We start from the raw sequence: 22,573 nt of genomic DNA, 5'->3' as shown, positions 1-22,573 counted from the left end.
GGATAAAATACCTACTATTATACTATCCTTTTAATTAATAACCCTTTTAGTTTAGATAATAAAAAGGAGTAATAAGAGCTAAAAGGAATAAATAAAGAAAAAAAATTACCCTTTAATCTTTCTTAATTATATTTATAATTGAGAGGTTTAAAAGAGTTTTTTATAAAGGTTAGAATAAAAAAGCTTCTTTTTTAAAAAAAGGTAGATTATATAATTAAATTAAAAAAAGGGATATTACTATTTTTTCTATCTCTTTATTTACTATTATTAAAAAAGTTAAAGATTTTAAAAAAGTAATTAAAAAAAAGTTTAAAGATTAAATAAATTACCCTTAATAAAAGTCTAATAAGGACTTTAATCTTATTTACCTTTAAAAGGATAATACTTTTAACTTTATATTAACTATTAGGTTTTAATAAAATAATAATTAAAAATTATTATTTTTATTACTTATTTTAAAATTTTAAATTAACTATTAAGTATAAAGTATTTTTAAAAATTAATTTAATAGATACTTACTATTAGATTTATATTTAAAAGGAGATAAATAAAAGATAATATTTTATATATATTATAATTATTATAAATTTAAAGTAGTATTATTTAAATTAACTAATACCTTTATTATATTTTAATTATTTATTATAAAAATTTTAAATAACTATATTAATATTTATATAATTATTTATTTAAATAATATTTTAATTTTTAAAGAATAAAAAAATATAAAATATATTTAAATAATTATAGATTAATTATTATTAATTAAACTTTATAAAATTTTAAAAAGTATAGCTTTTTAAAGAAAATTAAATTCTTAAAATTCTAATTAGAAAAAGGAATTTAAATAAATTCTAATTAAATTAAAACTATTAAAAATAGCCCATTCCTATTATTTATTATAATATTTAAGTTTTTAAATTTTATAATTTTTATTAAAAGTTTATTAAAGAATATTTTAAAATTATTTAACTTTTAATAAGTAATTATTTAGTATAAAATAGAGTTAAAAGTTTAGTAAAGTTAATTTATTTATACTTAAAATTTAAAGGTTTAGAAAGCCTTTAAAATTTAAGGCTAAATTTTAATAAATATTTTTATTTTAATATTATAATTTAGTACTTTAAATTTAAATTAAATATAATATTTTTAATAAAGTAGTTACTTTAATAATCTTTTAAAGTATATTATTAAAGATATATTTTAATAATATTTTATTATTTTTAATTAAAAAGTTTTTTAATATAAAATTTAACTAAATAATTTATAATAAAAAATTAAATATTATTATTAATAGTTTTAAGTATTAATAATAATATTTTAAAGGAGTTTAAAATCTATTATTATTTTAAATTATAATAACCTTTATAATTTTATAAAGTAAAAAACTAATTTAAAAATAAATTTAATAGCTAATATATTTAATTAAATTTAATTTTATTATTAAATACTATTTTAATAAAATAAATCTAACTAATAGACCCTTAAGAGATTTAACTATATATTAAAGGAAAAATCTTTAAATATAAATTAGATTTTAATTTTAAAATTAAAAATAATTATAATTATTAAAAGGATTTATAATTTTATTTAAAAACTAATAGTAAATTAAAATTTAAGTTATAATTAAAAGTATTATAATATATAAAATTTTAAAAATAATTCCTTTTAATAAAGTATTAATTTAAGTTTATAACTCCTTTATAAGGTAGTTTATAATAAAGTTTAAATTTAAATATATATATTTAATATTAATATAATATATTTAGGGCCTTATTTTTATTAATAGATTTAATTTATAAAGTTTAAAAGAAAACCTTATAATTTAAGCTATAATTAAAAGATATAATCCTTAAATAATACTACTTTAAATAACTTTAATTATAAAATTTAAAATAAACTTTTTATTAAAAAGATATATATATATATTAAAATAAAAGACTTTAAAATAAAAGATTTTATAAACTTATTATAATAATTTATTAAATAAATATTAAAAGTAGATTAGAATATAAACTTTTTAAAAATACTTTTAATAGTTAGAGTTAAAAGCCTTTATAATAGAATATATATACTTTTATATAATATATTAATATATATTTACTTTATATTATTATTTATATAGAGAGCTTATTTTATTATTAATTTTATTAAAACCTATATAAAATTTAATATAGATTTTATAATTAGATTTTTAATTATTATTATAAATAAAAAGTAAATTTAATTTTAATAATTATAAATTATTTTATTAAAATAAGTTTTTTTAATTTATATTATAATAAATATTATAAAACTTAATAAAATCTTTTATTAAAAGATTAAATATAAGTAAAGAATTTTATAAAATTATTATTAATAAAAATATAATTTTTATTAATAGTTTTTAAAAATACTATATAACTAAATAATATAAAGAACTATTATATTATTATTTATTATTTATAAAATAATAGATAAATTAAAAGAATAAATTAAACCTTAAAGTAATATTTTAAGTTATTTATAGTTAAAAATATTTAAAACTAGTTAAAACTATTATATATTATATTTTTATATATAATTTAATATTAAATATAATAATTAAAATAAGTTTATTTAAAGCTTTATTAAAGTATAAACTATTTTTATAATTTTATATAATTAATAGTTTATTAAAAATAATATATTATAAAAAAGATATTAATAGTTAAAGAATAATTAAAAGCTTTAATAAATATAAATAAAATATAAAGAGAATTAAAATATATAATTAAGATTTAAACCTAAAATTATAATATATATTATTAATTTAAATAATTTAAAATTAGTAAATAAATATTTTTAATAATTAAATACTTTTACTTAAAAATTAAAACTAATTTTATAAAAATTAACTTATTTAAAATTTTAATTTAAATTAATAAGTAAATTTATAGTTTAATTTTTTAAAAATACTTTTAAATATATAATATTTTTATATAAATTAGTTAAAGCTATAAATAGTAAGGTTATTTAAAGATTTATTAAAAGATATTATAAATCTATTTAATTTAAAGGATAAATAAATTAAATAAAAATTAAAAAATTTAAAATTATTAAAAATTAAAGGTACTTTATTATTTAATTAAGTAAAAAGTTAATTAAATAAATATAACTTTTAAATATTAAAAATAAAATATTTATAAATAAAACTATTTAGAAATATTATAAAAAAGGATTTTAATATTTTTAAAAGAGAATTTAAGAGTAAATAAATAAAGAGTTAAAAAAAGGCTATTTAAATTATAATAAGTAGAAAATAGATAAATAATAGCTAAATAATAAAAATATATATTAATAAATAATTAATAATATAAATAATAATAAAATAAATAATTAATAAATAATTTATAAAGGCTTTATAATAAATTAATAAAAATAAAATATAAATTTAATAAAGGGCTAATAGAAAGGATAAAGGCTAAATAAATAAGCTATAAAGACTTAATAAAGTATTTAAAGGATAAATATTAAAAATAAGTACTATTAATTAATAATTAAGAAGGGTTAATTAATTATAATATTAAAATTAAAAGGCTATTATAAAAATTAATATTAAATATATTAAGGATAAACTATTTTAAACTATTTAAATTTATAATAGGTTAGAATTTACTTTAAAAAGTAATATAAAGGGGTATTATTTTTTTATTTTAAAACTTTAAAATTTTATATTTATAATTTTATTTATTAATTTATAATATATTTAATTAATTTTTAAAAGGGTTATTTTTATTTTATAAATTATTTTTAAAGTAATAAAAATATTCTTAAAGTTATAATTTAAAGGCTTTATTTATTATATTTATAACTTTTAAAGGAATTTTTAAATTAAGGTATATTAAGTTAGAAATTTATTATTTATAGGAATTAGATATATTATATTATAGTAACTATTTATAAGATCTTTAAAATTTTTTATAAATATTATTTAAATTATTTTTAAATTAAACTTTATTAATTAAAGGAATATAAAGTAGTTATAACTTATATTTAAAAGATATTAGTTTTTATAATTTCTTTATTTTAAAATAAATTAATATTATCTTTTAGATAAATATTAAATAGTTTATATTTAATATTAAGATTTATTACTTTTTTATTTTTTAAATTATTTTTAAATTTAGAATTTTTATTTTTTTAAAATATTAAATTATTATTAGAATTATTAATAGATATATTTATTAAGGTATTAATTAATTAAATTTAAAAGGTTATAAACTTATTTATTTAAATTAATAAAAGTAGAAGTTTTATATTATTTATAATTCCTTTTAAAAACCTTTATAAAATAAATATTAAAATTAAATTAATAATTAAAAATTCCTTTAAGAAAATTAGTTATTTTATAATTTAATAAAAATATAAAGTAAATTTATTATAATATAAAGTAAGTAATATTTTATAATATATTAATTATAATAAAATTTTTAAATTAATAATAATATAAAAATATTTTTTATAAAAAAGGTTAGATATTTTTAATTTATTTTAAAAATATATATATATATATTATAAAGTATTTAAAATTTAATTATTTAGTTTTATATTTTTATATTTTTTATAATTTAATAAAATAATTAAATAAATTAATATTTATAAAAATTTTATATTTTTGTAAAAGGGGGTATAGTATATTTCTTAACTTTAAAAGATAGTTAAAAGTTAAATAAACTTTATAAGGAATAGAGGAATCTTTAAGAGTTTAAGAAATCCTTAATAGACCTTTATTTAGGTTTTTAATAAAATAATAACTTTTATAGTTATTTTTAATAAGTTTAAGGGTTATATAAAATAATTATAGGTTTTATTTATTATTTTAATAAAAGCTTTTAGAAACTTTATTATTATTAATATTTCTATTATAATAACTTAAAAGAAAAAGTTATTAATATTAAAAGTAATGTTAATATAATTATTATTAAAGCTTTTAAAATTAAATTTAATTTAATAGAATATTTATAAAAGAATTTACTTTATTATTAAATAAAAGTTAATAAAAATAGTATATAAAGTTATTAAAAAAAGATTACTTATAGATATTATAATTACTATTAAAAAGAAAAGAGTTATATAGTAATAAAATTTATTAGTTAAGAGTAAAATTATTAATTAAAGACTTTTAATTAATAGAAGATTATTAAAAAGCCTTTAAAAACTATTTAATTTTAATTATTTAGATATATTAATAATATTTATAATAAATATAAAGTAATAATAAAGGATATTAAATAATTAAAGGAAGGAAGTTAATTAAGAATTTAATAAAATTAATTATTAAATAAAAGAAAAAGGAAGTTAAAATAAAGAGAGAAAAATAGCTACTTAAAAAAGGTTAGTTAATTTATACCCCTATAAAGGTATAATAAAACTATTAAAAATTTAATAAATTATTAAAATTAATTAATAATAATAAATAAAAAGGTTTTTAAAAGTATAAATAAAAGTAATTAATATTAATTAGTAATAATAATTAAAAATAGTTTTTAAAGAAAGATATAATTATAATAGCTAAATAAAAGTTATAAGAAAGTACTTTAAAAGTACTTTAATATTTAGTTATATCCCTTCCTAAAGTTTATTAAAAGGTAAGTAAAGCTTATTTACCTTTTTTTAGAAAAAGGTAAGAATTAATTTTATATTAGATTTAAACCTAATAGATCTTTAAACCTTCCTTAATCTATACTGTTATATCTAATATTATAGTTTATTATAACTTTAAATTTAAACTATATTAATAAGTTAATTATTATAATTAAAATTATAATATTACTATTATTAATTATTACCTTCTAATACTTTCTAATTCCTTTATATTTTAAAACTTTTAATAATAAATATAATATTTATAAAAACTTAAAATTAAATTAAATAAAATTATAAAATTAACTAACTAACTAATAGTCTTTTATAATTTTAAAGTAAATTAAAAATTTTAACTTATAATTATAATATATAATAACCTTTAACCTTAACTATCTATAATATTATTATAATTAAAACTAATTATTTCTAATAAAAGTTACTTATATAATTAAAATTATAATAAATAAATAAAAGTTTATAATTTAAAAAAAGTATACCTATTATAAACCTTAAATAATAGTTAAAATAGAATAAAACTAAATTAAATTAACTATAAATTAATATAAATTCTCTCTTAAACTACTTATAACCTTTTATAATAAAACTAAAAACTTAAATTTATACTTTAATAAGAATATCCTATAATTATATTAAAACTTAATATAATAAAGTTTTAATTAATAAAATAAAAAATATTTATATATTAATATAAATAATATTAAACTAACTTAAAAATAAAACTATTAATATTATTATACTTAAAATAAAAAAGTATTATTAATATTTTTAATATAAAAGTAATAAATTATATAAATTTAAAAATAATATTTTACTTAATATCTTTTTAATTATATTTATATAATTAATAATAAAAATACTATACTTTTAAAATATAATTATAATATATATAAAAAAACTTACCTTTATTTTAAAATATTATTAATAATAAAAGGAATTAAGTTTTTAATAGCTTTTAAAGTAAATTAAATTACTATTAATAAAATATAAAATTATAAATTTAAAGATTATTATTATTAATTATAATATTATTTTAATTAATACTATTAAATATATATTTCTTATACCTATTATTAACTTTATATTTTTATATTAATATAAATATTATCCTTAATATTAAAAAGAAATAATAAAGAATATTAAACTTATAAAATATAAAAAACTAATAATAAAAAATTTAAAATTAAAAATTTATATATAACCTTATTTAATACCTTAATAAAAGTAAAATAATTATTTTATTAAAATTTTAAATAAAATCCTTTATATTTATTTAGCTTTATTTAACCTATTTAAATTTATAAAGTATTTAACTAATTATTAAATCTTTAACTTAACTTAATACTATCTATAAGAAAAGTTTTTAAATTAATAAATAATAATTTAATACCTAAAACCTATTATATAAATAAAAGGAAAATTATAGCTAAATAAATAACCTATAAAACCTATAAAATTCTTAATTTTAACTTATATATAATATCTTTAATAAAAGTATATATTAAAAACTTAAAATTTATTTAAACTATAAAATAAAAATACTTTACTTTATTAAAGTTATTTATAAAATTTTAAAGAATATTATTTATAACTTTAAATTAAAAATATATTGAAAAATATTCTTTTTTAAAAATTTAATAAATAAAAATAATAATAAAAACCTTCTAATATAAATCTTATAGATAACTTTAAATCTTCTCTTAAATACTAAAAAAGATTATATAAATACTTAAAGATAAAATTATATTAAATAATTACTTACAATCAATCTATATCTACCCTATATTTATATAATATAACTTAATTTATATTAATTAAATTATTAATAAAAAAGGTTAAATAACTTTTAAAAGGTTAATATATATAAATTCTTTTAATTTAATTATAACTTATTAATTAACAACTCTCTATTTATAATTTATTTATTAAAGTAAATTACATTAACTAAAAATACCTTATAAAATAATTATATTTATAATTAATAAAGTAGATATCTTTAAATAAAATATAAGCTAAATAATAATTATAATAAATAAATAAATTAAATTAATAACTATTAATTTAAAAAGTAAAAAGAATAAAATAAGAATAATAATAATCTTTCTTTAATAAATAAATTTAGCTTAAAAGTAGAATAACTTAATCTTATAATCTTTAAATAAAAAGAATATCTATAATAATAATCTAATAAAGGACTATTTAATAAAATTAATAGTTAATAATAAAGTTTATAAAATAAATAAACTACTAATTAAAATAATAATCTATTTTTTAAATATATCTTTAAATACCCTACTAATAATTAAAAAGTAATATATAAGAATATAAAGAACTATTAAGTAATTATTATAAATAAACTTAACTATAAATAACTTTACTAATAATAATAAAGGTATATAACCTAAAATTTAAATATATATATAGTTAAATATAAATTATACTTAAAATACTATCTATTTAAACCCTAATATATATAATTTATATAATTTTCAACCTCTCTTTTATTAATTAATAAAAAAATAATATTAAATATTAATTATATATAACAACCTTACTAATTATTATAATAAACTCTAATTAAAATAAATTTATATATATATATAGGTACCACTTAGTTATATTTAGGTACGCGCCTTTCGATTCTAGGTGCACGAATTTCCGTTCTTTAGAATAGAAGGGAAACTATATATATTAATAAATATATAAAAAGTCTTTATTAATTAATATCTTATCTTCTATTCTATATATATTTAATAATATATATAATGCTTTTATATTATAAAAAACATTTAACACCTAGTATTTAAAAAAGATATAATATTAATAACTATGGTTAAATGTCACCTAAGCCTTGCGACACATAGATAAGGCTAAGGGGCACTGTTTTGACGGATTCTTTCTTGAATGTCCCCTAAAACCCATTTGGGTCGCTTTTGATTCGAAGTACCACTGTTACATATTTCACTTGTGCCTCGCTTTATCATCGTCACGACTGCAGTTGGTCTCCACGGCCCCCAACTCCACACCGCCATCAGCTATCTCAAAGTATGTATTATCACGGGCCACCTTCTTGTTTCCATTTGAACCTCCAATGGTAACTATGTCTCCAAATTTATAGCTTTGAGGATTTGAGGCCGCGGTCGACTTCCCGGACCTTCCTGGAACGCGTTGCAGCAACTGTTTCAGGCGCGGCGAGATGCCAGATTCTGACATGAATTTTGGGATACAGGGCACCGACAGGATGACAAACCCACAGGTCATCTCCGCGCAGGCCCAGAATAGGAGAGGAGCGATGAAGTACATCTGGTCTTCTGTTCCAGCAAAGTTGATAGTGGTGTACAGACGGACAGATGCTGATACTGAAGCCCTATTTTGGTTTAACAATGAGCCTGCGACATCCTCAGAGTACAACTAACGTGTAGATAACTTACAAAAGTCCGACAGTGAAAAGTACGGAGATACCGACTTTCCTTTGCCAGTTCATATTCAAAGACCAAATTACTTTCTGCGGCAGCAACACCATAGTCCAGTCCGAAACTACTTGGACGCTGGCGGATGCGAGCATAACCTTGGGAAGGCTGTAACAGTTGTCCGGAGTCTGTAGGTAGAAGTCCCAGATGGCATTGTGAGGATTGCACTGCATGTTCAAAAGAATGATGCACGTGATGCCCCAGCTCACCTGAAGAGAGACCACGAGCATGCATCCCCACCAAAAGAAGCTCTTGGTCTTTTCGGCCGGCACGAAAATTCGACACCAGTCAAGTAGGATTGCTGACTTGATGAGAGGAAGTGTCGCGGAGTAACTGCAGCCATATACCAAAATGAGCTGCCACGCGCTTATGGTTAGTAGTGGTCTGCACTGTAGCTACTAAGAGGAGGTGAATCTACTCACATACAGCGGACGGATCATGTCTCCGTATCGAAGGTTCCACTGATGAACATAATATCCTGGCGTATATATCATGGAGTATCCGGCATAGTTCGTCACACAATATGCAATCTGATGGAAAAAGTGTAAGCGACTGGGTCTTGATAGTCGAACTCCCGCACAGCCCTGGAGGTGAGGCCAGGAGCGCTCCAGCACAATCAGGAGACTCTGCAACTCACAAAGCCCAGAATCATCAACACTGGAAGTGCGCACGATTAGCGATTGATTTGAGATACTGGTCACTCAATCAAAATGGACATGGGCCCCACCTTCTTCGATTTTCAGCGTTCCAGCGACCCCAATCTTGGTGTAGCCCCGGATCAAGCAACAGAGCGCAGTGACGACTGTGCAAAACGTTGTGACGAACCAGGCAAGACCATTCCGGTTCGGTGGATTACTGAAATTCGGCGTTATTCCTTCGGGTGGGCTCAAGGCTGGCTGTGTTAGCAATGAAACCAGCTGCTCTGAGGACATCGACATCGTGATCTAGACCCGACGCGAACGGTACTGCGTAGAGCCGGCGAGTCTAAAAGAATGCGACGATCTCCGGGACGCGTCCTAAGAGATGGTTTACCAGGAGAACAGTCCACGACAAATTTGATGGTCCGACCCTTTTGGAAGGACAAATTTGATTCGCCGGGGTTTGATCAATACCTTGCACCAACATTTGTTGCGTCGCAATCTGTTGGTTGACGGTTCCACCCGGCCCCTCTCGGAATGTGAGGGCACTCGAGTACAATGTGACTGATCAACCAGGAAGGCATACTGTTGGTTTCACCTCGCTTCCAAACTGGACCTGTTCCTCGGGGAAACCCCCAATCTCAGTCCGGTCCTCCTGCAAGACACCTTGAGCGGGGTTTCAACCGAATCCACTAACCAATGCACCGTTCAGGGTGAATATTATCCTGGATTTAATAAGCGCCGTGAGGTAGTATTTGCTACTATGGTCCCATCCAGTAGCATGAGGACTTGTAGAAGGATGCAGAGGCCTGCTTGACCCACCCGTCGAGCACGCGCGAGCAACCGGGCCTTTTTGAGATTTAATATTTCTACCGCCCATTCCTTCTCTAGTATCCTTGCCTCTTGCATTTTTCGATTCAGTGTTTCAATATTTCGTCACATCGCCGCCATGCCGAGTCTTGACATATCATCGAGTAAGCTGACCTCTAGTTATGTCTCGACAGAACTGAAATTGCAGCTGAACTGAACCTTTGCAGATCATTTGGAAGCCTCAGCCAATGGGCACCACTTACCGGCCGACCTCAGGCAGATGCAGGCGCGTCTGCCTCTCCCATCAGTTGCCCCCGGAACCATAGATCATGCCTCCATGACAGATGAGGAGGCTGCGGTCCAAGCACGCGACGTGTTGCAGACGATGAACAAGGCGCTGGCAGCGGGCGACGTCAAAGCTCTGGCGGAATGCTTCTTCCCTGGCCAAGCATATTGGAAAGATCAGCTGAGTTTGACCTGGCACCTGCGCACATTGACAGGCCCTGAAACAATCGCTGCCGGGCTCATAGAAACGTCGCGGCTGCGGGCGCTGGCGGGAGAGATCGAATTCACTAAGGCCCAATTCACACCCGCGGCCCCGACGCTCCAGTTCATCGAGAGCGACCTGACTTTCCGGACTGGCTCTCCCCAAGCCACATGCAGTGGTAGACTTTTACTATTGCCGCTGCGAAGCGAGCACGGTGGAGTTGAGTGGAAGGTCTGGATTTTAAGCACCAAATTGGAGAATTTGGACTTGCAGCCTGAGAACGAAAGCTTGCTCTTGAAACCATCTGAGCCGCTCAGTGGCGCAGAGACACTCGAGACAGATGTTTTCATCATTGGAGGCGGCAATGCGTAAGCACATCCCACATCACAGGGAGAAACAATCTTGATGCGCGTGAGCTAACGTGAACAGGGCTGTCGCACTTGCTGCGAGGCTGAAGGCGTTGGGAGTCGCAAGCATGATGGGTGAGCGGAATCCTAGACCCGGGGACAACTGGGACCGCCGCTACGAGTCTCTGAAGTTCCACATCCCAACGTCGTTCTGCGAATTACCGTACATGAGTGAGTCCGATTTACCTCTGTTTTTCATTTCGCGGCTTCCTATACTGATACAGAGCCAGATTACGATAAGATGCTGCAAACTCCTCATCTGCTCACCCGAGCTGAACTCGGCGAACAGGTGCGGAGATACGTCGACAGGTTCGGTTTGCAGATGATCAATTCTGCCTCCATACGATCGGCCGAGTTTGACGATCTGCAGAAGCGATGGACCATTGACCTTGAGACACCTGGCGGGAGGCGCACGGTGCGGAGCAAGCATCTCGTCCAGGCCACTGGAGTTGGGTCACAGATTCCATATACTCCTTCCATAGCAGGCCGTGAATTGTTCCAGGGAATCAGCCTTCACTCTGCGGACTATAAGAACGCCACCAAGGATATCAAGGACAAAGGCCTCAAGTCAGTCGTGGTTATTGGCTCGGCCAACACAGCCTTCGATGTCGTCCAAGACTGCCACGACGCCGGGCTACACACAACGATCAACGCCCGCTCACCCACCTACGTAGTCCCCCTGGATTACGTATGTCACGAGATGAGCTTGGGTGCCTACGACTCCCCCGCCGGGGTCGAGGCCATCGACAAGATGTTCCTCACCCTCCCGCAGGTCGTAGCCAGCCAGATCTCCAAGGGACTCTTCGCCGCCCTGGCATCCAACGAGCCCAACCGATACGCCAAGCTCGCCGAAGCCGGCTTCCCCGTCTTCGACAGCGCGCACCCGGACGCGGACCTCATGTCCAACCTGCTTGAGCAGGCCGGGGGCCACTACGTCGACGTCGGCACGACGAAGCTCATCGAGGACGGCAGGGTCAGCGTCAAGGCCGGTGTGGAGCCGGTGGCGTACACTGCCACGGGGCTGAGGTTCTCCGACGGGACGACAGTCGACACCGACGCGGTGGTCTGGTGCACCGGGTTCGCCGACCGGGACACGCGAGTCCTGGCGTCTACTATTCTCCCGCCTGAGACAGCTGCAAGGCTCGATGGTACTTGGGGCCTTGACGAGGAGGGAGAGGTGCGAGGAATGTGGAAGCGCCAGAGAGAGGTCGAGAACTATTGGGTCACGGGTGGATATACACAGCAACATCGTTATTACTCGAGGACCTTGGCACTGCAGATCAAGGCGGCTCTTGAGGGGTTGCTGCCACCGGCGTATCTTGAGACGCCGTCGTCGTAACAGTGGCGAACGTCATGCCTCTCGATTCGGGTCCGATGTGGGGCGCTTCGGCCCAAACACATTCCTCAGAGTCTGCGCATACAGTATGTCTAAAACTCGCTTACGACTCTCAAGGTTGCAATTGATACGTGGATGGGGCAGTGAAGACATTAGCGCTGCGTTCGTCCGCTTCGGTTTTACTACACTAGTACCGGCTTCGAAAATGAGCTACAGCCCAGGACCGCCTGATTATGATCACTTCTGCACCGCACCGCATCCAACTAGCCGCTCTTCCCCCTGCAAATGTCTCGTTCGAGGAACCAATAGGATCGATTAGGGTGTACCGGGGATCAATAATATGGCCCGTAGCACATGGCCATCTACTAATAGTCTCTCTTTCGATCCTATTGTATGTGATGAGGGTGATTATCAAACATGTCGAAACTGAGCCCATCACCCTACGACGTAGCTATGTTTCTATGAAACCGGCCGCTGCGAATAGATTCGGCTATTCTTACATCTTGAGGGTTCCTCAGGCTCGCCTTGCTCATCGAGTGTTGAACTTCTATTAGTCTATACCTATGCATCTTAATTGCATGCGATCGTCGCGTCAATGGAACATCCCAAACATGGTGCACTGCTACATTGAGGCCCCATAATGCATTTTGCTGAAATCCTATGGCGACTTCATCTCTGCACGGTCAAAACATGTTGCCCAAGTCACCTCCCGTACTTGGTATCCCCAATATGAAGTTGTTGGTAGCCTGCTGGCGTCTCTGGTGCTTCATTGTCTCCTCTCCACCAAAGGTGGCCCAGCTTCCACGCCGAGGACTCGGGTCCGCCTCTTCTGCCCGCGGCGATGCCGGGTGTGGGATTCGTGGCTTGTGGAATGTCGGCTGACGCTGGCTTCCTGTCCATCTTTCGCCCCCGTCCCTCGTGTGGGGCCGCGCATGCGTGTTTTGAAACGCTATAGTACCGATCGAGTGAGAGTAGTATTGCTGAGGATCAGCATCCTTCGGAGTTGGGAGGCTGATAGCAGGAGGCTTTGGTTCTGGCTTCCGTAGTATGAGGGACTGGGAGGCCTCGTCAATGTCTCTAGCAAACTACCCGCGGCTAAAAGAAAACACCGACCTTGGACCTCATGGTCTCCGCCCTCTTCAACCCCCTCCTCGCATCCAAGCTCAACCTCGTCTGCCCCTCTTCACACGCCTGCTTCGGCCCCGGCCTCGAGAAATTCCGCGCGTGATTATGGAAACTCGGCGGCGGCCCCGTCCTCGACCCCATAGAATACGACCGGTCCGAGGCATGCGGCCTCGGCCCAAACGACGACTGCTCCGAAGACCGACTGACAAGATTCGAGTGGCTCCCGCTCCGCCTCGGCGCAGGCTGCAGCCCCGGGTGCCGGTCCCTCGGGCTCTGCATGCCGTTGGAGGCAAGGTACTCCGCCGCCAGCCGCCTCTCCTCGTCGAGGTCGACCTCGTCCCGCGTCGCTGGCGGGATCTTGATGATGCGCTTCGTCGTCGTGGTCGTGACGATCGTGGTCGTCATGGTGATAATTAGATCGCCCGTGACGGGGTCCGTGTGCGTCTCCCGCGTGACCACGGGGCTGGAGGTCGACGTGGCCGTCGACTTGGTGTGCTCGACCGGCGCGATGGACGAGTTGCTCAGGGTCCGCGGGTTGAGGCTCGGCGAGGCGGTGGACTCCTTCAGCTCGCTGGAGGCGTCCGAGCTGTTTGTTGTTGTGGCGAGCTGGCCTGGTAGGGTTGCATTCTCAAGGGTCGGGTCGTCTGATCTTTTGGGGGGCCTTTCTCTATAGCTGTCGTCGCTGCGGCTGCTGCTCTGTTTCGTTGCTTGGTCCGAGTGAGAGATGTCGCCGCTCTTGCTTCGCCAGAACTTCCATCGTGGCCGCCTCGTCTCACCTTCAGAATAATATGCCATGGCGGAGGGAATTATTGGATTTCTCTTGTTCGTTTTGCAGGGCTCTGGTAGCAGAACGCTTCAGAGTGATATGAATGAGACCTGCTAGGTCGCATTGCACAATCCCGGTGCGAGCTTCGTATTCGAGAATGTCTGTTGCCTGAAGACGCATTTAGCCAACGTCATGCATGTCGTTCATCTGTTGTACGTGTTTTGTTTTTTGGGTCGCAGCACATCAACATGCTGTGTCGGTTCTGCTGGAAATATTTTGACTGTGACAGAGTTGAGCGAGGTCATCATCAGAAATCCCACGGCGGGGAATTCCTGCGCCCCATTCCCGTCTTCCCGTCTTCCCGGGAAAAAAGGTGGATGTGGCAGCCCCGCGCTCGGACGAGACGTATATTCAGGAAGCGGACCGAGCAAACAAGAACCAGGAATTTGGAGCAGGCCTCCCCCCTGTCGTGGCCCGGCGGTAAGTACCGAATCCGTTCCTGCATTGAGGTGGAGTCGAGTGGACTGAACTTCCTGCCTCTCAAATGGTCAGTTGCGGCGGTGATGATTTGGGGGTTCAGGTGAGCTCGAGTCAAAGACCTCAGCAAGCTTCATCTTTACCCGCTCTAGGTTTTCTCTCCCAGTCAAGGTTGCGCGTGGGGATAACCTTATTCTAGTAAAGAGCTCAGAATTGGTGATGTGGTGGTAAACAGATCGAAACAAGGGGTTTACTACGCAGACAATTAGCTGCAGGCAATCACACCGTGCCATGCCGTCATCGTTCTCCTTGGTACAAGTGTGCAGCACTGTAGTATTTGACCGGAAGGCACTAGCATCTAGCCCCGATGAATCAATTTGGCCTGTCCGATCTCGTATAGATATGGTCACATTGAATCGTTCCAGACAGACGAGGATGTGTGACGAGGCAAGAGATACGTTGCCTCTTCATTCGGTGTGTAACCCCGTGATGCGAACTCAGGATCGCAAGCACACAGTAGCATTGCATGCAACCCTAAGAAGTTTCACGTCTCAATGAGGGAAGAGGCAGGAACTGAGCGAAAACTCTATTCGACCTGGGGCCCTATCAGCTATCAGCGCTAGCGGCCTGGCAGTCCAATGCAACAGAAACACATGGGGCTACAGTACTCCGTAGCACGGCCGCCAACCGTTTGACCCACCACACAGCCGGTTGCCAGTCAGAGGCTCAGAGCCAAAGCCGTTGCGGTGCCTGTTCATTCGGGTTGTCCGTGCCCTCGGGCACTCGCCAGGGTAGAGTTCGTACGGCAATGTCGGAAAAGCGCTGACACCCACAATTCACCTGTCTCGGGTCAGGATATACCTCGATGTTTCATCTTTTTCTGAGGAGAATTGTTTCGACTAGAGCCCCAACGCATAAGCATATATAGGTAGTATTACAATATTAATAGGCGGGACGTGCTTTTGGGTGCATGTTCTGACGGGCAAGGTCTTTTAAGGAACTCCTCTCAGGAATTACAGCATACTGATCTTCGTCCAGCCTGTCGTGGGTTCGAAAGGATGAATCAAGTAAGGGATTGCTGCATAGTTTGTTTTCATTAGACTATAGGCAGCTATCACACGAAGCCAATAGATATGGGAGATCCGGATTTCCCTGCTTTGAAGGGAGTAGACATAGTTTCCTAATTTAAGTCCGCTTCTACTCATCATACTATTGAAGCAGCACGAGGTTCAGTCTGGTGTTTCAAGCACGGTTCAAGTCGTCTAGGCCAGAATTCCAATGTTGCATCAGTCTGCAGGAAGAACATAGCAACAGTCACCTCCTCGGGTAATACTAATAGGTGTTGAAATGAATTTGGCATACCTAGCTGCAATGTAAGAGCAACTCCAGGTTTCATGTTTGACTTTGAAGCGGCTCGCTTTTGAAGGGTCTAGCGTAAACTTGGATTGCAACTCATCCTTTGCTGATTGCCCTAATATTGTAACATGATCTCCGGACTTGACCGGACGAATGATGGCAAACCGAAGGCTTTTGTCAAGGACTGAGCGTGCACCCTCCATTGATCCTGTAAGGATGGTCCAATGAGGATGCCCCAGTGCATATGGAAGGTTGAGTAACGGCCCGCCTGCTGCGACTGTAGGGAGTGTCTGATAGACACCTGGTACGATAGTTTCCCTGCCTCGTGCGATGACCTCTAGCTCATATTCATTCATAGCATCTCCGATCCGCTATCGTGCAGACTAGAAGAGAACTCAGTCTTTTCAAGCTCTGGAGTGATTTTCCCGAGGGATCGACAGTCGAGCAAGTTTCAGACAAGACCGACGCGGAACGACAGCTGATTGGTATGTATCTGTGTTGCATGATCTGTGAGAGATAATCAAGCCTCTCACATCTGAAATAGGACGATCTCTGAGATACGTCGCCGCCGTTGGCGCAGTCGAGAGGGTCGAAAAGGGTCGTTACGCCGCCAACCATGTTACCCGAAACCTCCGCGAGCCTTTAGCTGAACATGACTTGTCCACTTAGTATGCCCTTTCAGAAATTCCCATAGAAACGCCTTCGACTGTTTACTCACAGCGACTGCAGCTTCTACCTTAGTGCACCACCATTTCAGGCCATCCCTCAGTTCCTCCAGAAGACCAAGTACATGATGCCGGAAGATGCGAGCCAGACCCTATTTCAAATAGCGCTAGGCACCTACAAGACTATATTCGAATGGTTCGTCGGACAGCCGGAATTTCTAGGCACTTCAACAACTATATGTCGATGCATCGCAAGCAAACTGAAAGCCTTTCCTGGCTCTCGGTCTACCCCGTTGAGGCCGAAGCGGCGGGCAAGCCGGCGAAACAACCGCTATATGTTGATATCGGCCGTGTTATTGGCCACCAGTGCAAGTAATTCAAGGAGAAGTCCCGCGACACGCCAGGCCGTGTGGTCCTCCAGGACCTGCCACGTTCGATTACCAGGGCTCCTCCCACCCCGGGCGTTGAAAACATGGCCCACGAATTTTTCCACACTCTAGCTTATCACAGGTACGGAGCTCTAATCTTGCCGCGCATCAAGTGCTGTATTGCAGCTTCTGCCTCATGAGCTCATTCATTCTGACCGAAATGTTCGAAATGAACAGGGGCCAAATTCTACTACATACATACAGTTATAAGTTAGCGCACCAGTCCACACACAACCCCACCAATACATATAAGTTATATATATCTTTATAATTAGAGTTACTTAAATATATATTTACTTTATAAGTGTATTTTAAGTTATATAAATATAAGAATTATACTATTTAACTTATCTCTTTTTTTTATATTTAAAAGTATATTTTTCTTTATTAAAGCTTAATTTTTAACTATTATAATTAATTATTAGACTAATAATAATAAAAATAAAATATATAAAATATATTATATTTCTTAATACTTATAATAAAATTATATAATAGGTTTTATAACTTATAAAAATATTAGTTTTATTTATTAAAAGTTATTATTAATATAAGAATATTTTTAATTAATTAAACCCTTATTTAAAATTATTTTTTATTTATTTATATATAAACTTCTTTAATACTTTATTAATTAAATTATTAATAATAATTAACTACTCAATACCCCTTTTATTTTTATTAAAAGGTATTAAATATATAAGTTTTTAAAAAGAAATTTAAAATAAAACCTTTAAAGTTATATAAATTAACTATAAATATATAAATAATATTATATTTAAATATATTAATAGTTTTTAACTATTTAAAAATATTAAAATTATTAATATTTTTAATTAATTTTAAAGTAATATAAATAAAATTAACTTTTAAAAATAATAATAATTATAATTTAATAATTAAATGTTTAAAAGTAAGTTTATTATTAAAAGTTAGTTATTAATTATATTTAATTTATTATAATTAAATATTATATAATAAATATATAGTTAATTTTACCTTTAATTATTTTTATAAAAAATAGTTTAATAATAATAGTTTCTTTAAAATAAACTTAATTAATTTAAAATTATAATTTTATAATATTAAATATAAATTAAATTAATAATAATATTAATTTATAATAATTAAAAATATTTATAAATTTTTACTTACTTTAATAATTTTAAATAATAATAAATATTAATCTTTAATAATTATAAATTTTATATAATTAAAGAGTTTATATAAAAGTATTTTTTTATGAAATATAATTCTTCTTTTAATATATATTTTTATATATTTTAATTATTTAAGATTAAAGTACTTTTATATTTAAAGTATTAATATTATTAAGAGTTAATTTAATTTATTATAATATATAATATAAAAGATTTTTATAAAAGATTTTTTATATATTAATTATAAAATATAAAAGAATACTTTTATAATTATATATATTAAAAAAGTTAGTTAGAAATTAAAATTTAATTTAAAAATTAAAATAAAGTTCTTAACTTAAAGTTAATATAAAAATAATAATATTACTACCCTTAATATTAATTAAAAACTTATTTTTATTAATAAATAATTAACTTTAATAGATTTAAAAATACTTTATTTATTTTATTAAATATTAAAAATTAAGTAAAATTATATAAGTTAAAGTAAATATTTAAATTATTTAAAATTTAACTTTTTTAAAAACTAATTAAAAGGTTTAAAAGTTAATTATATATATAGTTATTATAAAAGTAAAAGATATTTTTATTAATATATTAAATTATTAAAAGATTTAAAATAATAAAGAGGTTTTTTTTATTTAAATAAAGTATTTATTAATATAATAATAATTAAAAAAAGAATATTAATAGAATATCTTATAAAAATTAAGGTAAAGTTAAATAATAAAAGTAAAGTAAATAATAAAAATAAGTTTATAAAATCAAATTATATTATAATTAAAATTATAAAGATTTAAATATTATTATTAACTTTAAAATAATATTTATAATTATTAAAAATTTAAATTTAAAGTTAAATAGTAATCTTAAAGGTGTCTAAAATTTTTATATGCGTTAGTGGGGTTATGTGTGGACTGGTGCGCTGACTTATACAATCAATCCCCAAACAATCTCCGCAAGCTCCTTGAAATTATGAAGGCTGCTCTGACGGCCGATTCGGTGCTGCTCGTAGATGAGATGGCACTGCCAGAGACGGGTGTACTAAGTACCATAGCAGCTTCAATAGATCTGATATGGCCTCTTCTCTGGCCAGTGCGGAGCGCACCAGGGGAAAAGTGGGCGGAATCATTTCATGAAGTCAGTCTTGAGATCTTCCATACGTATACACGACGATCGAACGTACGAGACTGTGATGGACGCACGTTTACCGAAAGCTGCTTAACTGGATAGAGGTAGATAGTCGTTGGATGCTGTCTCATCTCAGTCTCCCTGCTAGTGGGTCTTAAGATCGACGTATCAGATTTGAAGTGTCTAGATACAAAATACGAGTATTCACTTCAAATCCTTGAGCAAACATCCACACTGAGGTCCACAGTGGTGAGGAGCTTGCTCTCCAGAAGGATTCAGGGAGGCCCGGGGTTGTATCGTTGTAATGATGGACTGGTTGGCTGCCTACGCTTAAAGATGCACATTACTTATGTAACTGCACACGTTCAGGGACCCTAGGCGACACATATACAGGGTACCTAGGTACTTAGGTATCACTACGGCACAGCACTCCGTAGATAATATGTCAGATTCAGCTAAGTATTAATACCTAAGTACTTGCTCCTCTTCCAACCCCCAACGTCCGAAAACACCAAACGAATCGTTACCCAGAGCTCAAACAACATTAAAACACCATCTTTGTTAAAACCCTTGTGCACCCAGTGTCATACATTTCGAAAAACCTCACCATGCCTGCACCCAAGCTTATCTTCGGCTCTGGCCTCTTCACCAAGGAACACGGCTACGGTTCTGCCCAAGACTGCAAGCCGTGGCTTGATGTCCTGTTGGACAACAAGGCCAAGGGCCTCATCAACGAGATCGACACCGCAGCTGCCTACCAGCAATGTGAAGGGTATCTAGGTGACCTCAAGTTCACCTCTCACTTCGAGATCGGCACCAAGGTCTTCGGTGGGGCTCATCCAGCCCAGCCTGCCACCAAGGACGCCGTTATTGCTCAGGCCAAGGACAGCTTGAGCAAGCTGGGCGTTCAGCAGATTGACATCCTATTCATACATTGTCCCGACTATCGTGTCTCATTTGAAGACACGCTCTCAGGAATTGACGCCCTATACAAGGAGGGCGCCTTCAAGCGCTTTGGCCTTGCCAACTACAGACCAGAAGAAGTGGAAGAGGTCATCAAGGTCTGCAAAGACAAGGGCTTTGTGCTCCCATCTGTCTTCACGGGCAGCTACAGTGCCGTTGCTCGTCTGCCAGAGAGAGAGCTTCTGCCCCTTCTCCGCAAGCACAAGATCGCATTCTACGCTTACAGCCCCATCGCAGGCGGCTTACTGGCCAAGACATCCCAGCAGTTCCGTGACCAGTCATTTACTGGCCGATGGGACAAGGCAGGCTTCTTGGGCAAGGTTTACCAGTTCATTTATAACAAGCCTAACGCCCTAGAGGCGTTGGACAAGTGGCACGAGATTGCTGCGGCTGAGGGCATTTCGCCCGCAGAGATGGCGTAAGTCCCGCTTTGAATCATATCTTTTTACTTTTTCACTTATTGCATGATCATCACTTCCAAATACCGCTGCTAATGACGGAAACCTGTAGTTATCGCTGGGTGGCCCACAATTCTGCGTTGGATGGCTCACTGGGTGATGGCATTATTATCGGCGCGACTTCTATCGAGCAGTGGAACAGCAACCTCGAAGCGATTCAAAAAGGCCCCCTGAGTGCAGAGACCGCCAAAAAGATTGACTCACTCTGGGGACCAGGCTTGGAGTCAGATTCTATCTTGGACAACTGGGCAGCTATCCAGGGAGTGACGGCAGCGAGTAAGAAGTAGCTGACGGCTAGAGTATAAATATGTGGCAGCTAGCTACCAAGATTTCAAGCTGCATATCTATTGGTTGTCATGAATCCGAGTACGGCATTGGATTCAACCAGGCTGACTTATATGACAAGGCAGAGGCTTTGAGCTTCTGGACCTTGCTTACCTAGCCAACGTCGACTATCCAGTTCTGTACAACGATCGACCTACACAGCTCAACAAGTGTGCACCCACCCATTACTTATTGTTAGAAAATTCCAGAATCTCACAATGCCCTTGTCTCCTTTTAACTGGTTTCGCTTGTATTCCGTATACGTCCGAAGACATACCATGGCGCCTTCATACGGTGGCAAACGCTCAAGACTCAGCGTTTAAAAAAATACAATGCCAATATGTTGGCAAGGATTAACCACCAACGGTGCCCAGGTACCTGCCCAGGAGTACCACGGAGTGGGCTACTTGCACGACCCCGCCGACACCCGTTGGTTGTTCGACGGGGAGGGAAAGGATTTACTTGCCTGTTCCGACCGGCGTGTTGTTCCTTCGTGTTCCCGTTGGAGGTGGGCCGCAGACCCTCAAACCCTTTATCAGCATTCCCTCCATGATTTACGTTGCCACCAAAAGAATAAGATCCATCACTGGGATGTGACCGCGCGAGATTGAGGAACCATGTAACCACACACGCCAGATTACCAAATTGCGCGGTCTACTAGTAGTTGCATATTCCAGCCAGTAGTAACCTGTTCCTTCAGGACGCGATAACGCTAACGACCAACAGTGAATGCATTGACCGGCCCTGCTCTGACGATGCTGCTGCAGCTCCGCCCGGAAGGAAACCGCCGAGTGGGCACCTGTGCCCCATTCTTCCTAGGTGCCTTTAAGTGGGTGAGCAGTCTTGTCAGAATCTGTGGTTCTGATCGTAAGACATCAGCCCCAGCTTTTGCAGGAGGCTGATGCATTAGCTTAGAGCTAGACCATGCGGGCAAATAGTACAGGCCG

At 33.0% G+C, this 22,573-nt stretch overlaps 4 protein-coding genes across 4 annotated transcripts; 2 read left to right on the top strand and 2 right to left on the bottom strand.

Annotated features, from left to right (window-relative positions):
• Nucleotides 1-8,586: 8,586 nt before the first annotated feature.
• On the bottom strand, nucleotides 8,587-9,268 carry KVR01_011972 (uncharacterized protein; the record flags this gene model as incomplete). The annotated part of the gene is made up of 2 exons (XM_044790470.1): nucleotides 8,587-8,992; nucleotides 9,057-9,268. The coding sequence occupies 2 exons, from the start codon at nucleotides 9,266-9,268 to the stop codon at nucleotides 8,587-8,589; spliced, it is 618 nt and encodes a 205-aa protein (XP_044639053.1).
• A 1,395-nt stretch (nucleotides 9,269-10,663) lies between these two features.
• Nucleotides 10,664-13,127, top strand: KVR01_012087 (uncharacterized protein). Its single transcript, XM_044784540.1, has 4 exons — nucleotides 10,664-10,707; nucleotides 10,771-11,398; nucleotides 11,460-11,608; nucleotides 11,668-13,127. Exons 1-4 carry the CDS (start codon nucleotides 10,683-10,685, stop codon nucleotides 12,774-12,776), a joined length of 1,911 nt encoding a protein of 636 aa, XP_044639168.1. The 5' UTR covers nucleotides 10,664-10,682; the 3' UTR covers nucleotides 12,777-13,127.
• A 329-nt stretch (nucleotides 13,128-13,456) lies between these two features.
• Nucleotides 13,457-14,693, bottom strand: KVR01_012061 (uncharacterized protein; the record flags this gene model as incomplete). Its single annotated transcript, XM_044789530.1, has 2 exons — nucleotides 13,457-13,828; nucleotides 13,887-14,693. 2 exons carry the CDS (start codon nucleotides 14,691-14,693, stop codon nucleotides 13,457-13,459), a joined length of 1,179 nt encoding a protein of 392 aa, XP_044639142.1.
• Nucleotides 14,694-20,489: 5,796 nt separating this feature from the next.
• KVR01_011916 (uncharacterized protein) lies at nucleotides 20,490-21,589 on the top strand (the record flags this gene model as incomplete). The annotated part of the gene is made up of 2 exons (XM_044790037.1): nucleotides 20,490-21,262; nucleotides 21,355-21,589. The coding sequence occupies 2 exons, from the start codon at nucleotides 20,490-20,492 to the stop codon at nucleotides 21,587-21,589; spliced, it is 1,008 nt and encodes a 335-aa protein (XP_044638997.1).
• Nucleotides 21,590-22,573: the final 984 nt, after the last annotated feature.

This window comes from Diaporthe batatas (genome assembly GCF_019321695.1).
Source record: "Diaporthe batatas strain CRI 302-4 chromosome Unknown Contig00017, whole genome shotgun sequence".
In the NCBI taxonomy this organism is placed as follows: domain Eukaryota; kingdom Fungi; phylum Ascomycota; class Sordariomycetes; order Diaporthales; family Diaporthaceae; genus Diaporthe; species Diaporthe batatas.
The sequence above is the reverse complement of the archived record's forward strand: the minus strand, read 5'-3'. Positions and strand labels throughout refer to the sequence as shown.